This window comes from Panulirus ornatus, chromosome 11 (genome assembly GCF_036320965.1).
Source record: "Panulirus ornatus isolate Po-2019 chromosome 11, ASM3632096v1, whole genome shotgun sequence".
Classification (NCBI taxonomy): Eukaryota; Metazoa; Arthropoda; class Malacostraca; order Decapoda; family Palinuridae; genus Panulirus; species Panulirus ornatus.
In genome coordinates, this window is record NC_092234.1 from 52503309 (window position 1) to 52524251 (window position 20943).

The following is a 20943-nucleotide window of genomic DNA, read 5'->3' on the forward strand; positions in this document are numbered from 1 at the left end:
TTCAGTGGAGGACTGTATCGTGCGTTCAGTGGAGGACTGTATCGTGCGTTCAATACACGACTGTTGTGTGTGTGTTCAAAGGAAACCAACCCTGGTTATTCTCACCTCAAAGTTCATGAACACTGTGGAGCTGGGGAGGTAAACAAGACACTGGGGAGCTGGGGAGGTAAACAAGACACTGGGGAGCTGGGGAGGTAAACAAGACACTGGGGAGCTGGGGAGGTAAACAAGACACTGGGGAGCTGGGGAGGTAAACAAGACACTGGGGAGCTGGGGAGGTAAACAAGACACTGGGGAGCTGGGGAGGTAAACAAGACACTGTGGAGCTGGGGAGGTAAACAAGACACTGGGGAGCTGGGGAGGTAAACAAGACACTGGGGAGCTGGGGAGGTAAACAAGACACTGGGGAGCTGGGGAGGTAAACAAGACACTGGGGAGCTGGGGAGGTAAACAAGACACTGGGGAGCTGGGGAGGTAAACAAGACACTGGGGAGCTGGGGAGGTAAACAAGACACTGGGGAGCTGGGGAGGTAAACAAGACACTGGGGAGCTGGGGAGGTAAACAAGACACTGGGGAGCTGGGGAGGTAAACAAGACACTGGGGAGCTGGGGAGGTAAACAAGACACTGGGGAGCTGGGGAGGTAAACAAGACACTGGGGAGCTGGGGAGGTAAACAAGACACTGGGGAGCTGGGGAGGTAAACAAGACACTGGGGAGCTGGGGAGGTAAACAAGACACTGGGGAGCTGGGGAGGTAAACAAGACACTGGGGAGCTGGGGAGGTAAACAAGACACTGGGGAGCTGGGGAGGTAAACAAGACACTGGGGAGCTGGGGAGGTAAACAAGACACTGGGGAGCTGGGGAGGTAAACAAGACACTGGGGAGCTGGGGAGGTAAACAAGACACTGGGGAGCTGGGGAGGTAAACAAGACACTGTGGAGCTGGGGAGGTAAACAAGACACTGGGGAGCTGGGGAGGTAAACAAGACACTGGGGAGCTGGGGAGGTAAACAAGACACTGGGGAGCTGGGGAGGTAAACAAGACACTGGGGAGCTGGGGAGGTAAACAAGACACTGTGGAGCTGGGGAGGTAAACAAGACACTGTGGAGCTGGGGAGGTAAACAAGACACTGTGGAGCTGGGGAGGTAAACAAGACACTGGGGAGCTGGGGAGGTAAACAAGACACTGGGGAGCTGGGGAGGTAAACAAGACACTGTGGAGCTGGGGAGGTAAACAAGACACTGGGGAGCTGGGGAGGTAAACAAGACACTGGGGAGCTGGGGAGGTAAACAAGACACTGGGGAGCTGGGGAGGTAAACAAGACACTGTGGAGCTGGGGAGGTAAACAAGACACTGGGGAGCTGGGGAGGTAAACAAGACACTGGGGAGCTGGGGAGGTAAGACAAGAGAAACTGGGGAGCTGGGGAGGTAAACAAGACACTGTGGAGCTGGGGAGGTAAACAAGACACTGTGGAGCTGGGGAGGTAAACAAGACACTGTGGAGCTGGGGAGGTAAACAAGACACTGGGGAGCTGGGGAGGTAAGACAAGAGAAACTGGGGAGCTGGGGAGGTAAACAAGACACTGGGGAGCTGGGGAGGTAAACAAGACACTGGGGAGCTGGGGAGGTAAACAAGACACTGGGGAGCTGGGGAGGTAAACAAGACACTGGGGAGCTGGGGAGGTAAACAAGACACTGGGGAGCTGGGGAGGTAAACAAGACACTGTGGAGCTGGGGAGGTAAACAAGACACTGGGGAGCTGGGGAGGTAAACAAGACACTGGGGAGCTGGGGAGGTAAGACAAGAGAAACTGGGGAGCTGGGGAGGTAAACAAGACACTGGGGAGCTGGGGAGGTAAACAAGACACTGGGGAGCTGGGGAGGTAAACAAGACACTGTGGAGCTGGGGAGGTAAACAAGACACTGGGGAGCTGGGGAGGTAAACAAGACACTGGGGAGCTGGGGAGGTAAGACAAGAGAAACTGGGGAGCTGGGGAGGTAAGACAAGAGAAACTGGGGAGCTGGGGAGGTAAACAAGACACTGGGGAGCTGGGGAGGTAAACAAGACACTGGGGAGCTGGGGAGGTAAACAAGACACTGTGGAGCTGGGGAGGTAAACAAGACACTGGGGAGCTGGGGAGGTAAACAAGACACTGGGGAGCTGGGGAGGTAAACAAGACACTGGGGAGCTGGGGAGGTAAACAAGACACTGGGGAGCTGGGGAGGTAAACAAGACACTGGGGAGCTGGGGAGGTAAACAAGACACTGGGGAGCTGGGGAGGTAAACAAGACACTGTGGAGCTGGGGAGGTAAACAAGACACTGGGGAGCTGGGGAGGTAAACAAGACACTGTGGAGCTGGGGAGGTAAACAAGACACTGGGGAGCTGGGGAGGTAAACAAGACACTGGGGAGCTGGGGAGGTAAACAAGACACTGGGGAGCTGGGGAGGTAAACAAGACACTGGGGAGCTGGGGAGGTAAACAAGACACTGGGGAGCTGGGGAGGTAAACAAGACACTGGGGAGCTGGGGAGGTAAACAAGACACTGGGGAGCTGGGGAGGTAAACAAGACACTGGGGAGCTGGGGAGGTAAACAAGACACTGGGGAGCTGGGGAGGTAAACAAGACACTGGGGAGCTGGGGAGGTAAACAAGACACTGGGGAGCTGGGGAGGTAAACAAGACACTGTGGAGCTGGGGAGGTAAACAAGACACTGGGGAGCTGGGGAGGTAAACAAGACACTGGGGAGCTGGGGAGGTAAACAAGACACTGTGGAGCTGGGGAGGTAAACAAGACACTGGGGAGCTGGGGAGGTAAACAAGACACTGGGGAGCTGGGGAGGTAAACAAGACACTGGGGAGCTGGGGAGGTAAACAAGACACTGGGGAGCTGGGGAGGTAAACAAGACACTGGGGAGCTGGGGAGGTAAACAAGACACTGTGGAGCTGGGGAGGTAAACAAGACACTGTGGAGCTGGGGAGGTAAACAAGACACTGGGGAGCTGGGGAGGTAAACAAGACACTGTGGAGCTGGGGAGGTAAACAAGACACTGTGGAGCTGGGGAGGTAAACAAGACACTGTGGAGCTGGGGAGGTAAACAAGACACTGGGGAGCTGGGGAGGTAAACAAGACACTGGGGAGCTGGGGAGGTAAACAAGACACTGGGGAGCTGGGGAGGTAAACAAGACACTGTGGAGCTGGGGAGGTAAACAAGACACTGGGGAGCTGGGGAGGTAAACAAGACACTGGGGAGCTGGGGAGGTAAACAAGACACTGGGGAGCTGGGGAGGTAAACAAGACACTGGGGAGCTGGGGAGGTAAACAAGACACTGGGGAGCTGGGGAGGTAAACAAGACACTGGGGAGCTGGGATGTAAACAAAACACTATGGAGCTGGGGAGGTAAACAAGACACTGGGGAGCTGGGGAGGTAAGACAAGAGAAACTGGGGAGCTGGGGAGGTAAACAAGACACTGGGGAGCTGGGGAGGTAAACAAGACACTGGGGAGCTGGGGAGGTAAGACAAGAGAAACTGGGGAGCTGGGGAGGTAAACAAGACACTGGGGAGCTGGGGAGGTAAACAAGACACTGGGGAGCTGGGGAGGTAAACAAGACACTGGGGAGCTGGGGAGGTAAACAAGACACTGGGGAGCTGGGGAGGTAAACAAGACACTGGGGAGCTGGGGAGGTAAACAAGACACTGGGGAGCTGGGGAGGTAAACAAGACACTGGGGAGCTGGGGAGGTAAACAAGACACTGGGGAGCTGGGGAGGTAAACAAGACACTGGGGAGCTGGGGAGGTAAACAAGACACTGGGGAGCTGGGGAGGTAAACAAGACACTGGGGAGCTGGGGAGGTAAACAAGACACTGGGGAGCTGGGGAGGTAAACAAGACACTGGGGAGCTGGGGAGGTAAACAAGACACTGTGGAGCTGGGGAGGTAAACAAGACACTGGGGAGCTGGGGAGGTAAACAAGACACTGTGGAGCTGGGGAGGTAAACAAGACACTGGGGAGCTGGGGAGGTAAACAAGACACTGGGGAGCTGGGGAGGTAAACAAGACACTGGGGAGCTGGGGAGGTAAACAAGACACTGGGGAGCTGGGGAGGTAAACAAGACACTGGGGAGCTGGGGAGGTAAACAAGACACTGGGGAGCTGGGGAGGTAAACAAGACACTGGGGAGCTGGGGAGGTAAACAAGACACTGGGGAGCTGGGGAGGTAAACAAGACACTGGGGAGCTGGGGAGGTAAACAAGACACTGGGGAGCTGGGGAGGTAAACAAGACACTGGGGAGCTGGGGAGGTAAACAAGACACTGGGGAGCTGGGGAGGTAAACAAGACACTGGGGAGCTGGGGAGGTAAACAAGACACTGGGGAGCTGGGGAGGTAAACAAGACACTGGGGAGCTGGGGAGGTAAACAAGACACTGGGGAGCTGGGGAGGTAAACAAGACACTGGGGAGCTGGGGAGGTAAACAAGACACTGGGGAGCTGGGGAGGTAAACAAGACACTGGGGAGCTGGGGAGGTAAACAAGACACTGGGGAGCTGGGGAGGTAAACAAGACACTGGGGAGCTGGGGAGGTAAACAAGACACTGGGGAGCTGGGGAGGTAAACAAGACACTGGGGAGCTGGGGAGGTAAACAAGACACTGGGGAGCTGGGGAGGTAAACAAGACACTGGGGAGCTGGGGAGGTAAACAAGACACTGGGGAGCTGGGGAGGTAAACAAAACACTAGGGAGCTGGGGAGGAAAACAAGACACTGTGGAGCTGGGGAGGTAAGACAAGAGAAACTGGGGAGCTGGGGAGGTAAACAAGAAACTGGTGGGCTGGGGAGGTAAACAAGATACTGGGGAGCTGGGGAGGTACGACAAGAGAAACTGGGGAGCTGGGGAGGTAAACAAGAAACTGGTGGGCTGGGGAGGTAAACAAGACACTGTGGAGCTGGGGAGGTAAACAAGAAACTGGTGGGCTGGGGAGGTAAACAAGATACTGGGGAGCTGGGGAGGTAAACAAGAAACTTGTGGGCTGGGGAGGTAAACAAGAAACTTGTGGGCTGGGGAGGTAAGACAAGAGAAACTGGGGAGCTGGGGAGGTAAACAAGATACTGGGGAGCTGGGGAGGTAAACAAGAAACTTGTGGGCTGGGGAGGTAAACAAGAAACTGGTGGGCTGGGGAGGTAAACAAGAAACTGGTGGACTGGGGGCGTAAACAAGACACTGGGGAGCTGGGGAGGTAAACAAGACACTGGGGAGCTGGGGAGATAAACAAGAAACTGGTGGGCTGGGGGCGTAAACAAGACACTGGGGAGCTGGGGAGGTAAACAAGAAACTGGTGGGCTGGGGAGATAAACAAGACACTGGGGAGCTGGGGGCGTAAACAAGAAACTGGGGAGCTGGTAAGGTAAACAAGAAACTGGTGGGCTGGGGAGATAAACAAGACACTGGGGAGCTGGGGAGGTAAAAACCAGGGATGACAGAGAGCTGGGGAGACCAAACAAGAGACGAGACGTCGATTCCAAGTGTCAGGAAGCAAGAATGGGGAGAAGAGAGCCAGCGTGAAGGGAGGGGAGAAGAGGGGAGAGGGGGGCCTGGAGACCCACCTTGTATTATACATGTATTACCAGCCTCGAGTGCCACTCAGGACGCCAGGTTCGAGTTATTGCTCCACCAGAGGATTTCATTCTATTCTCATTCTCTTCCGTGTGATAAACCTGGGCCAGTCAGGTGGGGTGGTGACTGTATAGCCAGCCAGGTGGAGTGGTGATTGTATAGCCAGTCAGGTGGGGTGATTGTATAGCCAGTCAGGTGGAGTGGTGATTGTATAGCCAGTCAGGTGGAGTGGTGACTGTATAGTCAGTCAGGTGAAGTGGTGACTGTATAGCCAGTCAGGTGGAGTGGTGACTGTATAGCCAGTCAGGTGGAGTGGTGACTGTATAGCCAGTCAGGTGGAGTGGTGACTGTATAGCCAGTCAGGTGGAGTGGTGACTGTATAGTCAGTCAGGTGGAATGGTGACTGTATAGCCAGTCAGGTGGAGTGGTGACTTATAGCCAGTCAGGTGGAGTGGTGACTGTATAGCCAGTCATGTGGAGTGGTGACTGTATAGCCAGTCAGGTGGAGTGGTGACTTATAGCCAGTCAGGTGGGGTGACTGTATAGCCAGTCATGTGGAGTGGTGAGTTATAGCCAGTCAGGTGGAGTGGTGACTGTATAGCCAGTCAGGTGGACTGGTGACTGTACAGGCAGTCAGGTGGACTGGTGATTGTATAGCCAGTCAGGTGGGGTGATTGTATAGGCAGTCAGGTGGAGTGGTGACTGTATAGCCAGTCAGGTGGAGTGGTGACTGTATAGCCAGTCAGGTTGGGTGATTGTATAGCCAGTCAGGTGGACTGGTGACTATATAGCCAGTCAGGTGGTGTGGTGACTGTATAGCCAGTCAGGTGGAGTGGTGACTGGTAGAGTGGTGGGGGGCCACTTCGGGCTGCTCTCGCATGAGACAGTTCCATGATCTCTTAACTTAATTTATCTCTCGGCTCATCTTGAAGTCTCGTCTCCCTGGTCTACACCAGCCATCTCTCTCTCTCTCTCTCTCTCTCTCTCTCTCTCTCTCTCTCTCTCTCTCTCTCTCTCTCTCTCTCTCTCTCTCTATGTCTTCCATCTCCCTTCGTCTATGTCCCACCCACAACCTTCTTATAGTACTGGGTAATCTATGTCTCCCAGTCCTCTTTCCCCTAACGTCTCTCTCTCTCTCTCTCTCTCTCTCTCTCTCTCTCTCTCTCTCTCTCTCTCTCTCTCTCTCTCTCTCTGTCGATAATCTCGTTGTGTCTCCCTCCCTCCCTCCTTCTAGCGTCCATCCATCCCCTCGCCTCCATCTAGCCAATCAGGGAGGGTCGCCCGACCATCTCTCGCCATGGGCCAAACTCTGTAACACCAGCTTCACTTGCGTGTGTGTGTGTGTGTGTGTGTGTGTGTGTGTGTACGTGTGTGTGTGTGTGTGTGTGTGTGTGTGTGTGTGTGTGTGTGTGTTTTCTAATTGAGTTACCCCCAGGCAATTGCACGCCTCGCCGTTTTCTATGAGTGGGATCAGCTGTTCTGCCATCTGACGTTTGTTTACGACTTTCCCCGATGTTTTTTTTTTCCCTAGGAAGGCTTGATGTGTTGCCACAGTCTACCTGTGGTATGTACGATGAGGTAAACTGTTGCCATAGTCTGTTCGAGACGGAGGTATACCCTTGAGGTAAACTCGTGTGTAGTATACCCTTCCAGGTAAACTCGTGTGTGGTATAACCTTCCAGGTAAACTCGTGTGTGGTATAACCTTCCAGGTAAACTCGTGTGTGGTATACCCTTCAGGTAAACACACACTTCCCAATCGAGACTAATTATGTTATTCATACAGTGACACACACACAAACACACACACACACACACACACGTACACCCACCCACACACACACACACACGTACACACGTACACACGACATCACTTTGTGACCTGTGGCACCGATCGGTGGACGTGGCCAGCTCCCTGAGCGCTGCAGGAAGGCGCTTCATAAGGAGTAAGAGGGACTCCTGACACGCCCTCTCACCCTCACCCAGGTCACCAATACTGACTGACCTTGTTCATCAAGACGCCCCCCCCCCCAGCGCTACTGCTGGACCTGTTGGTGACCTTACTGGTCATCACCAGGTCACCACACTGACCTTACTGGTCATCACCAGGTCACCACACTGACCTTACTGGTCATCACCAGGTCACCACACTGACCTTACTGGTCATCACCAGGTCACCACACTGACCTTACTGGTCATCACCAGGTCACCACACTGACCTTGTACCCTCACGACGTCTGGTGACCTTACTGACCATCACCAGGTCACCACACTGACCTTGTTCCCTCACAACATCTGGTGACCTTACTGACCATCACCAGGTCACCACACTGACCTTGTACCCTCACGACGCCCAGTGACCTTACTGGTCATCACCAGGTCACCAAACTAACCTTGTACCCTCACGACGTCTGGTGACCTTACTGACCATCACCAGGTCACCACACTGACCTTGTTCCCTCACGACATCTGGTGACCTTACTGACCATCACCAGGTCACCACACTGACCTTGTTCCCTCACGACACCTGGTGACCTTACTGGTCATCACCAGGTCACCACACTGACCTTGTTACCTCACGACACCTGGTGACCTTACTGACCATCATAAGGTCACCACACTGACCTTGTTCCTCACGACGCCTGCGCTGTTGGACCTGGTGAAGATCTGGTGAACACGGTACGTCTTGGTGAACATGGAGCCGAAGGCCAGGGAGAACCCGGCAGACAGCAGGTAGGCCCGGGCCTGAAACACGACGAGAAATAAACAATAAATAAGTTTATGATAAACAATAAATAAGTATATGATAAGCAATATATAAGTATATGATAAGCAATATATAAGTATATGATAAGCAATATATAAGTATATGATAAGCAATATATAAGTATATGATAAGCAATATATAAGTACATGATAAGAAATAAATAAGTATATGATAAGCAATAAATATGTATATAATAGATGTCAAATAAGTACATAAGCAACAAATAAGGACATAAAATGCAATTAATGAGTACCTGATAAGCAATATATATATATATATATATATATATATATATATATATATATATATATATATATATATATATATATATATATATATATATATTTGTTTTGTTTCATACTATTCGCCATTACACAATAAATAAGTACATGATAAGCAATAAGTATACATAATAAGCAATTAATATGTACATTAATAAGCAATAAATAAGCACATAATAAGCAATGAATAAGTACATAATAAGCAATAAATAAGTACATAAAATATGCCAAGAAATCAGTTGCTCTTGCAACATCTGACGTGCGATGAAAGTGAATAAAATTATGCATTAATTTCCCATGCAATTATCTAAATTGAATAAATCTGAGAAAACATTAAATACAATCAATACATCAGTTGGTCTTGTATTATCTGATTATCTAACACAAGAATACCGAATAAACGATACATAATTACGTCAAAGATAATTTTTTTCTCTCGTATTAAACGATTATCTCCAGAAAAATATAAAGAATAAACAATAAGTGAATAAAACCAAAACAATAAAATCAGTTTCCATATATATATGATCATTTAACACACCCAAATAAATAAATAGATAGATAAATAATATAAATTAATAAAACATCAATAAATAAAATATATAAATAGAATGAAAATAAAGAGATAAATCAATAAAACTAGAAGCAATAAAAATCAGTCCCTTCCCCCCCTTATACCTGAAGACCTAAATGAATAACAAAATAAATTCTTTATACAAGGAATTAATACATCAGCAACACCATCAATTATTGCCAGCAAACGCTATCTATGACGTTATCCCTCCCCCCCACCCCACGACAATCTGTTAACGGCGTTCACACCAGGTGACCCCACTTGCGTACACCACTGTACGGGCCAGGAACGGACAGTAGGTCTCACCGTACGGGGGTGTCAGGACTTTAAACGCTGTACGGGGTGTCAGGACTTTAAACGCCGTAAGGGGGTGTCAGGACTTTAAACGCCGTACGGGTGTCAGGACTTTAAACGCCGTAAGGGGGTGTCAGGACTTTAAACGCCGTAGGGGTTTCAGAACTTTAAATGCCTTACGGGGGGGGGGTGTCAGGACTTTAAACGCCGTACGGGTACCAGGACTTTAAACGCCGTACGGGGGTGTCAGGACTTTAAACGCCGTACGGGGTGTCAGGACTTTAAACGCCGTATGGGTGTGTCAGGACTTTAAACGCCGTACGAGTGCCAGGACTTTAAACACCGTACGGGGTGTCAGGACTTTAAACGCCGTAAGGGGGTGTCTGGACTTTAAACGCCGTACGGGGGTGTCAGGACTTTAAACGCCGTACGGGTACCAGGACTTTAAACGCCGTATGGGGGTGTCAGTACTTTAAACGCCGTACGGGTACCAGGACTTTAAACGCCGTATGGGGGTGTCAGGACTTTAAACGCCGTACGGGAGTTTCAGGACTTTAAACGCCGTACGGGTAACAGGACTTTAAACGCCGTGCGGGTGCTAGGACTTTAAACGCCGTACGGGTGTGTCAGGACTTTAAACGCCGTACGGGTGTCAGGACTTTAAACGCCGTACGGGGTGTGTCAGGACCTTAAACGCCGTACGGGGGGGTGTCAGGACTTTAAACGCCGTACGGGGTATGTCAGGACTTTAAACGCCGTACGGGTGTGTGTCAGGACTTTAAACAGCCCCCGTCATCGAACCCCGGCTATCTATCTGGGGGAGCGCCTCGCTCCCACTAACCCCGGACACCCTAAATGTTAAACGTCACCAACTTGAAATGAGAACGCAACTCAAATGGCTGAGATAGGAACGCGCCACAGATCGGCGTTTTTTTTTTTTCTTTTTCCTTTTTTCTATCGTGACACACTGAGAAATAGCCTTCCCACAGATGTGAGTTATTTTGAGCACGAGGCGATACCTGCTGGTGTCTCCAGGTCTGAGCACGACGGTACGGTACGACCCCTTGAGCACGACGGTACGGTACGACCCCTTGAGCACGACGGTACGGTACGACCTTTGAATACGATCCCCTCCCCTCCCTCTCACTACCCACCCACTGGGTCGTCGTACACCAGTGGTTAACCCAGTGTCATTTCCCAGGGCGCGCCATCAACACCACCCGGAAACTTATTCTTTATCTACATAACGTGAGCCGGAAACATGACCTGGAGGAGGGGGGGGGGGGATTACACACACGAGAGGAAGGGGTGGAAGGGTGGAGGGATGGAGGGGTGGAGGGAATGGGGGTGGAGGGGTGGAGGGATGGGGGTGGAGGGGTGGAGGGATGGGGGTGGAGGGATGGGGGTGGAGGGAATGTTTACTTCAGGTTGTTAACAATTTTTTTTTAACAGTTGGAAAGATTAAATTTTTTTTTGGGGGGAAAGCAATAATATATATATATATATATATATATATATATATATATATATATATATATATATATATATATATATATATATATATATATATAGGACACCTCGGACTGTGGTATCAGGATATGGTATCAGGCTGTGGTATCATATGGGAAGAAATACGAAAAAATGAGGGGTACAGACGACAGGGTACAAGGCAGGTACAGCAGCGACGGTACTCACGGTACAGACGACAGGGTACAAGGCAGATACAGCGACGGTACTCACGGTACAGACGACAGGGAAGCAGTTGGGTGCAGGGAGGGTGGCGTGGTCCAGGCCCAGCAGGACGACGGCAGCGTACACCAGCACACAACCCACCACAGTCGTGTTGTTTAGCCGTGGACTGGACAACTTGATGTACCTACACACACACACACACAAGAACACGGGAGTAATTAGTTACTCACAACAATGTAGGCTTGTTTCAGATTATTATTACTACAGACCAACACCAGCCAAATTACCCGAAATATGTATCGTTCCTTATTGGGTTATTTCGTCATCCAGTTGTTTATCCTTATTCATTTACTAATGAACAACGCCATACCTCAGCTTGCATCTCTCTCTCTCTCTCTCTCTCTCTCTCTCTCTCTCTCTCTCTCTCTCTCTCAACTGTATTACCTCCTCCTGTATTACCACATCCACTCAACCATTTTAACAATGGCGATAGCTTTAAACTCTGCCTACACGAGCCTACATTATATACGCCTGGTCACTTACTAACCTCACCATATATATATATATATATATATATATATATATATATATATATATATATATATATATATATATATATATATATATATATATATATATTCTCTCTTCTCTTTTGTTTATATATATATATATATATATATATATATATATATATATATATATATATAACCCACTGTTATCTTTTTTTCTGTTGCCTAGATAATGATGTCAGCATTAATACTTTCGTAATTAAATCCTAATTTTCATTTACTGTCAATAAATTCTTTACTGATTACCGAGCAAAACATTACGTACGCATTCACCTTCCCTTAACTCTACCTTATTCAGCCACGGCTTTTAAGATGGCCTCTATACTCACGTTACTCATGTGTCTCTCTGTACTCACGGTACTCATGTGTCTCTCTGTACTCACGGTACTCATGTGTCTCATCCCTGCCATGGATACAAATGGCGGGTCCTCTAAGATCTCCCTTTCTCATGACCCCAAGCTCCGCTGCCTCAAGGGAAGGGTGTATGTGTGTGTGTGTGTGTGTGTGTGTGTGTGTGTGTGTGTGTGTGTGTGTGTGTGTGTGTGTGTGTATTTAACACTCGTGTTGCCTCGTGTGTGGACCTTGTATATACACATGTACCACATCTTCACTCTTACGTGTATGTATATGTACGGTGTATATATATGCCGAATATGTACATATCGTAAATACACCTGCTGGAATATCCATTGCATTTGACAGCATTACGTGAGAGGGTATGATGTTCGTGTTAATGAGGGTTTGATGGACCTCCAGCGCAGCTACAGTCAAAAGCACTTACGCCAGACTGACCTCAAAACTGTATGTCAATCGATAATCTACTTTTATTCTCTTTTTTTTTTTTTTACGTAAATCTAAAACTTTTTCCAGTGGAGATACGTCAGCCAACACAGCTGCCCCCATTGGGTACAGCGCCCGTTCCAATGTTTGGGGAAACATTCTCTAACCTTCGGTGGGCCATATGGTGTGTGTGGGGGCACCGGCAGGAGGGAAAGGGCATTTCGTGACGTCATATTCGTCCATGACGCCATATTCGTCCACCACCAGAGAGAGAGGGAGAAAAAAAAAGGTCACCCTACATGACGTCACTCTTATGCAAGAATTCTGATTGGATGGTCATGCATGACGTGGTGTTATCATTTCATCGTCGTGGTCTTGGCGGATCTTCCATTTCTGGATCGTTATCAGCCGCTGGTGGGATCAGTGGGCCAAGCTGTTCCACCCGTACACGTCCAGCATCCACGACTTTGGTCTGAGTCTTTCCAATATATGACTTTCAGTGTAAGCAACGAACCCTCAGGTATGGGAGCCATACCTCTGACCTGGATCTTTCATAAGTCCAATTGTGGTCTACACTCGTAGCAACCGAGTCCCAGATGCAACATGGAATGCAGAGTAACAGCCCACGTTACAAGGTCAGCCGCCGTTCAGGCAACAAGTGTAGTGACATTCATCAGTCTGGCAACGCTGTGCAGCCATCCTGCCATGCCTTCGTACGGTCGCTGAAATATTAAGGTGAAGGTCCAGGAATAACCTGACGGAGGTGGGCTGGGCGCCGACGGAACTTCCCAGTCCACTCCGTCCATAATGCAGAGGCGATCGTGGCTACGCTAACGTGCTCTCGTGAGGACGAAGAGAAAACTGGGTAAAGTAAAAGGAATTGACTCATCTCAGTATAATCTGTGCCCTTAGTATATATTACTACACACACACACACACACACACACACACACCACACACACACACACACACACACCACACAGCCTCATCACCACACACACACACACACACACACACACACACCACACAGCCCCATCACCACACACACACACACACACACACACACACACACACGTGGGGCCTCACTTGAGTCTGCGGTAAGTGAGGTTGAAGATGAGGAAGGCGAGGGCGAGCAGGGTGCCCAGGATGGCAAGGGAGGACATGATGACGAAGGCGGCCGGGGCGATGGTGTCCACGCGCAGCTTGAAGACCCGCGAGGCAGGCACCTCCCCACCAGGCCACACCAGGACCCGGCACCCGGGGCAACCCAGGTCCAGGGCCTCGGCCTCAGGGTGGTACAGGGCGACCTTGACCGGCACGCCATCTGCCCGGGACGACGAGGAAGCAAGGCATCAGACCATGACCCTACACACACACACACAGACACACACACACACATCGTTTTCTAAATTCTAGAGACTCAAAATATTGACTAAAATGATGATAACCATCAATTGAAAACACTTTCCTGTAACTGTAAACACTTGCTTACTACTACACTACTACTACTACTTATTATGATAGTAATAATAATAATAATAATAATAATAATAATAATAATAATAATAATAACAATAATACCAATGATAATAATAATAATTCTCACAAAAATAGTAATAATGATAATAATAATAATAATAATAATAATAATAATAATAATAATAATAATAATAATGATAACGTCAGCATTACTTATTCAGGTCACGTGGGCACGTCAGGTGAGGGAGCGTCACGTGTCATGAAAGCCTCACAGTACATCTGTTCACCAATCAAATTCCAAGGAAGAGCTTGAGGCAAGACAGTGTCATGTAAAGTTATATTACACACACACACACACACAACACACACACACACACACAGGTGTAAAGGTGAAGTGCCGGGGGGAATGGATGAAGGCAAACATCAGGCCCATCCACAATCCTAGCCTCTTCCCTCCCATGATAAAACTCCCAGCCTCTCCCTCCCACAGAGATATCCCAGCCTTTCCCTCCATAGTACAATCCTAGCCGCTCTCTCACAGTGTAAAATGCTACCTTCTCCCTCCCATAGTAAAATACCAGCCTCTCCCTCCCATAGTGAAACACCCAGCCTCTTCCTCCCATAGTAAAATCCCTCATCTCTCCCTCCCATAGTAAAACAACCAGCCTCTCCCTCCCATAGTAAAATCCCTCATCTCTCCCTCCCATAGTGAGACACCCAGCCTCTCCCTCCCATAGTAAAATCCCTCATCTCTCCCTCCCATAGTGAAACACCCAGCCTCTCCCTCCCATAGTAAAATCCCTCATCTCTCCCTCCCATAGTGAGACACCCAGCCTCTCCCTCCCATAGTAAAATCCCTCATCTCTCCCTCCCATAGTGAAACACCCAGCCTCTCCCTCCCATAGTAAAATCCCTCATCTCTCCCTCCTATAGTAGAACACCCAGCCTCTCCCTCCCATAGTAAAATCCCTCATCTCTCCCTCCCATAGTGAAACACCCAGCCTCTCCCTCCCATAGTAAAATCCCTCATCTCTCCCTCCTATAGTAGAACACCCAGCCTCTCCCTCCCATAGTAAAATCCCTCGTCTCTCCCTCCCATAGTAAAATCCCTCGTCTCTCCCTCCCATAGTAAAATCCCTCGTCTCTCCCTCCCATAGTAAAACACCCAGCCTCTCCCTCCCATAGTAAAATCCCTCGTCTCTCCCTCCCATAGTAAAACACCCAGCCTCTCCCTCCCGCGGCAAAAGATCTCCATCATTAAACCAGAAAACAAAAATCGTGAGGTAAAAAGCGGGCGGAAGTCTGTCACGTTGCGTCCAGTTAATACGGTGGTGAGGGTGACATGAGTGATGATGGGTGGTGAGTGATGAGTCCACCACCCATGATGAGTAATGGGTGGTGAGTGACGAATCCCTGAGTCCACCAGCCATGATGAGTAATGGGTGGTGAGTGACGAATCCCTGAGTCCACCAGCCATGATGAGTGACATGAGTGATGATGGGTGGTGAGTGATGAGTCCACCACCCATGATGAGTAATGGGTGGTGAGTGATGAACGCTGAGTTCACCAGCCATGATGAGTGACATGAGTGGTGAGTGATGAGTGCTGAGTTCACCAGCCATGATGAGTGACATGAGTGGTGAGTGATGAGTGCTGAGTTCACCAGCCATGATGAGTGACATGAGTGGTGAGTGACGAATCCCTGAGTCCACCAGCCACGATGAGTGACTCATCACCACACACGTAATACAGACTCATCGATGACCCACCGGGACACTGGTGTAACCCGCTATATCGAAGTGACCTCCTTCGTAAGTCCCCGCTGTCTGTAAACACACCGGACCACTCCACCGCTATACACACAGGTGTGTCCGCTGTACAGAGGCGTCCTCTATAAGGCCCTCTTAGTGTAAACAACCTAACCCTTAAAACCAGGTGGTCGCGATCCACAGGTCACCGTTAAACAGAAGCGGCCACTTCGATCAAGGGGGTCGCTCTCGCATGGGTATCGTAGCCTCCCACTGTATACCGAAGTGGTCGGTAATATGTAACAGAGCCATCTCATCTCATACGCGGGGGCCAAGCCTGGCCCCGGATTGGCTGACGAGGTGATTACACCTAACTTAAGTGGTTACCAGTTTGTACATCATTATCTAAGGGGGGACCGACCGACCAGAACACGCGACGGTCGATTATCATAGTTACCCAACAAGTTAACTTTCAAGACATCAAAGAAAACGGTATTTATTTATTTATTTTCTAGACCAATAAAATTAAAAAAAAAAAAAATCCATCACAAATTTCAATTTAAGAAATGATACGACTCCTCTTACAACCTCTACAACTGCACATGGGAACTCCCCCTTCGATGCAACATGCGTCCCTCCCTCTTGCAGAAACATACAAAAATAATAATACATCATAATGCACCGTTCTCGTTCACGATCAAAATTTCATCTAAATATTCTATATATCTACAATCGACCAAAGACAGGACATCCTCCCAAGGAGCCACGCTGGCTTATATAATATTTACGAAGGAGACTTTGTTTTATATAAACATTTAGACTGATATATTTGTGTTATATAATAATACAGACCATGTTACCAGGTAAAGACAGAAGCTATGGCGTCAGCTAACTCTTGTTCACTCACAAAGCTACTGTGATAGAAGACATGGTGTCAGCTAACTTTCTTAGTTTAATTTCAAAGCTACAGTGATAGAAGCTAAGGTGTCAGCTAACTCTCTTGTTCACTTACAAAGCTATAGCGATAGAAGATAAGGTGTCAGCTAACTCTCTTGCTCACTTACAAAGCTACAGTGATAGAAGCTAAGGTGTCAGCTAACTCTCTTGCTCACAAAGCTACAGTGATAGAAGCTAAGGTGTCAGCTAACTCTCTTGCTCATTCACAAAGCTACAATGATAGAAGACATGGTGTCAGCTAACTCTCTTGTCCACTTACAGAGCTACAGCGATCAAAACAACCACATCTACAAAGCTAATTTCCAGTGAAACACCATCTCGCACTTGAGAGAGAGAGAGAGAGAGAGAGAGAGAGAGAGAGAGAGAGAGAGAGAGAGAGAGAGAGAGAGAGAGAGAGAGAGAGGAGGGGGTTTCCCCATCCATGCTGTCCCCTCTCCACCGTGTAATAACTTGCTCCAATGTTCCCCCCTGCCACTATCCCATGGCTTCCCCTCCTCGCCGCATTCCCAAGAAGCCGCTTCCAACGAACCCTGAACAACACCCGGGTCGTAAAAACCCGTCCCAGAACTCGAGAACAGACCCGCGGGTGGCGTCTGGGTGTCGTCGACCCCAAGGTGGAGGACAGCGTTTAAGATGGGCGTATGACTGAGGCTGAAAGGTTGGCGGGTGTCATCTTAATTCACTGTTACCATCTAATGTTGCTCTCTCCTCTGCATCTTCTCTACTGTTTCTTTTGGAGCTACTTGAAGTGCGGTGGCCTAAGGTACGACGTATTTAGGGTTTTTGGCTGATGACACGAAAGGTTTCCCGAAGACATATCCTCATTCAAACAGTGGAATGCTAGTCTATTATTAGCCTGGCAACCTGCTATTATTCTCAGGTAGGACTCTGGTGACATATGAGGGTCAACGTCAGCTCCCCCCCAAGTCCCTCTCACACAAGGATTCCTACAGCTGCTTTCCCAACTAGACAATGGTCATACCGTGGACTACTTTATTTATCACTGGGTCACAACCTCACTATACCTCCCTCTCTCGGGTTGAACTACATCGACCAAGCACCAGACGAAAAGTTAAAAGAGTTTATCTAGGTCTCTTTGTGAACTGATGCTGTCCTCCGAGCTTTTCGCTTCCCTTCATTATCTCGGCATCATCAGCAAACATGTTCGAGTAGGATTCGATTCCTTCTGGATAGTCGTGTGTACATGGAGAAGGGCAGAGGTTCCAGATGAGAACCTGATAGTACGCCATGGTGACTAATTTCGAGAAGGCTGCCCCCAGTATGCTTCCAACAATCTACATAGCCTCCCCTATTATTCCTACCTGAAGATCCATCTTCTTTACCAGCCTCATATGGGGCACAGTGTCAAATGCTTTCTGGTGGTCCAGATACAAATACTCCACCCAGCCTTCTGTTTTGTCCACAATGGAGCTCACTCTCTCGTGGAAATCTAAGAATTTTGTTACAAATGACGCCCTTCACCTGGAAATATACCGTTTCTAAGGTCATTCTTCCTCTGTAGGAAGTCACCCATTTTCTTTCCGATTATCTTTTCCAATACCTTACAGACCACACTCGTGTGTGTGTGTGTGTGTGTGTGTGTGTGTGCCTGTGTGTGTGCCTACGAAACCTCAGCGTTTGCATTACCGAGGGAAAAAAAGAGTTACACAATACAACAGAAAACCTAAACAACGCAGTCAACGACATCAACGTCCGTTTTCTTCCTCTCCCATCTTCTAATGTCAGCTGGGGGAGGCGAAAAAAAAAAAATGGAAAATGTCTAGGCCACTGCAGCGTCCCTTTGTTCACATAAATATATATATATATCATCGATCGACGTGGATGGAACACGACTCATATAAAGGGAACAGACGTTATTACGGGCTCCCCAAAGACTACTTATTGCCACTCGAACGTTACAATAGAGAATGTAATGAGAGCAGCCACTGTCACGTCGAATACCTTTGAGTTAGAGAGAGAAGGGTTGAGAAGAACCTTGGTCAAATACTGTTATATATATATATATATATATATATATATATATATATATATATATATATATATATATATATATATATATATATATATATATATATATTTTTTTTTTTTTTTTTTATACTTTGTCGCTGTCTCCCGCGTTTGCGAGGTAGCGCGAGGAAACAGACGAAAGAAATGGCCCAACCCCCATACACACGTACATACACACGTCCACACACGCAAATATACATACCTACACAGCTTTCCATGGTTTACCCCAGACGCTTCACATGCCTTGATTCAATCCACTGACAGCACGTCAACCCCTGTATACCACATCGCTCCAATTCACTCTATTCCTTGCCCTCCTTTCACCCTCCTGCATGTTCAGGCCCCGATCACACAAAATCTTTTTCACTCCATCTTTCCACCTCCAATTTGGTCTCCCTCTTCTCCTCGTTCCCTCCACCTCCGACACATATATCCTCTTGGTCAATCTTTCCTCACTCATTCTCTCCATGTGCCCAAACCATTTCAAAACACCCTCTTCTGCTCTCTCAACCACGCTCTTTTTATTTCCACACATCTCTCTTACCCTTACGTTACTTACTCGATCAAACCACCTCACACCACACATTGTCCTCAAACATCTCATTTCCAGCACATCCATCCTCCTGCGCACAACTCTATCCATAGCCCACGCCTCGCAACCATACAACATTGTTGGAACCACTATTCCTTCAAACATACCCATTTTTGCTTTCCGAGATAATGTTCTCGACTTCCACACATTTTTCAAGGCTCCCAAAATTTTCGCCCCCTCCCCCACCCTATGATCCACTTCCGCTTCCATGGTTCCATCCGCTGACAGATCCACTCCCAGATATCTAAAACACTTCACTTCCTCCAGTTTTTCTCCATTCAAACTCACCTCCCAATTGACTTGACCCTCAACCCTACTGTACCTAATAACCTTGCTCTTATTCACATTTACTCTTAACTTTCTTCTTCCACACACTTTACCAAACTCAGTCACCAGCTTCTGCAGTTTCTCACATGAATCAGCCACCAGCGCTGTATCATCAGCGAACAACAACTGACTCACTTCCCAAAGCAAGCTCTCTCATCCCCAACAGACTTCATACTTGCCCCTCTTTCCAGGACTCTTGCATTTACCTCCCTAACAACCCCATCCATAAACAAATTAAACAACCATGAGTCCACGGGGAAAATGAAACTCGAAATGTTCCCAAGTGCACTTTCGTGTAATAATCACATCATCAGGGGAGACACAAGAGAGAAATACAACAGTCAGTTGATATACATCGAAGAGACGAAGCTAGGACGCCATTTGGTAAACATGTGATTGTCCAAAACATATATACATATATATATATATATATATATATATATATATATATATATATATATATATATATATATATATATATATGTACTGTGAGTGGCTCCTGTCGTGCGGCCTATCATGCTGTGATTGGCTAGTGTTTTCAGGTCTACTGTGCTGTAATTGGCTACTCTTGTGTCTCTTATTGGGCTGTGACTGGCTACTTCTATCAGGCAAACTGAGCTGTGATTGGCTACTCTATCAGGACTACTGTGCTACGATTGGCTTACTGCTGTCTTATGCAGTGTCATGATTGGCCACATCTGTGGCTGGGGTGGGTGAGCGTAAGGTCTTATATTCAATTTAACTTTTAGTCTTAACAGTTATCATCACTCGAGGCTGTCAGACGGCCTTAATGACCCGGGCTGTCAGTCAATTAGGCTCGAAAAGCCCCATTTAACCAACCAACCAGCCATCAGGGAGTATCATCACTGTACTGTTACAAAAGCTATCATTGGCGAGCACGTAAAGAGAAATGAGAGAGAGAGAGAGAGAGAGAGAGAGAGAGAGAGAGAGAGAGAGAGAGAGAGAGAGAGAGAGAGAGAGTCCGTATCCGTTCGTCTGGCGAGCATCGGCAGCTGCGCGCATCAAACAATTCCCGTTTTCTGTTCGAACAATGAGAGGAGAAGCCCCCCCACACAGGACGCGTCGCGGCGTCGAGTGCAAAGATCCGCCACCGCCGCACAACAAACGGGATCCATTCTTGTGTTTTTTTTCCCCCTCCTCCTCCTTCTCCTTCCTCCTCCTCCTCTGCTCCGGTCAGAAAATATAATACTTTTACCAGAATGAGGTCAGAAACTTACCTGGCC

At 48.3% G+C, this 20943-nt stretch overlaps 1 protein-coding gene across 1 annotated transcript in view; it reads right to left on the minus strand.

The window, feature by feature from the left end:
* Positions 1–8215: 8215 nt before the first annotated feature.
* The window catches only part of LOC139751150 (uncharacterized), a 97818-nt gene continuing 85090 nt past the window's right edge, over positions 8216–20943 (minus strand). Inside the window, exons 7-9 of the mRNA XM_071666249.1 lie at positions 13655–13892; positions 11268–11403; positions 8216–8356 (exon numbers count right to left, since the gene is read on the minus strand). Of these exons, the coding sequence (XP_071522350.1) occupies positions 8216–8356; positions 11268–11403; positions 13655–13892 (515 nt within the window). The remainder of the gene's footprint in view (positions 8357–11267; positions 11404–13654; positions 13893–20943) is intronic.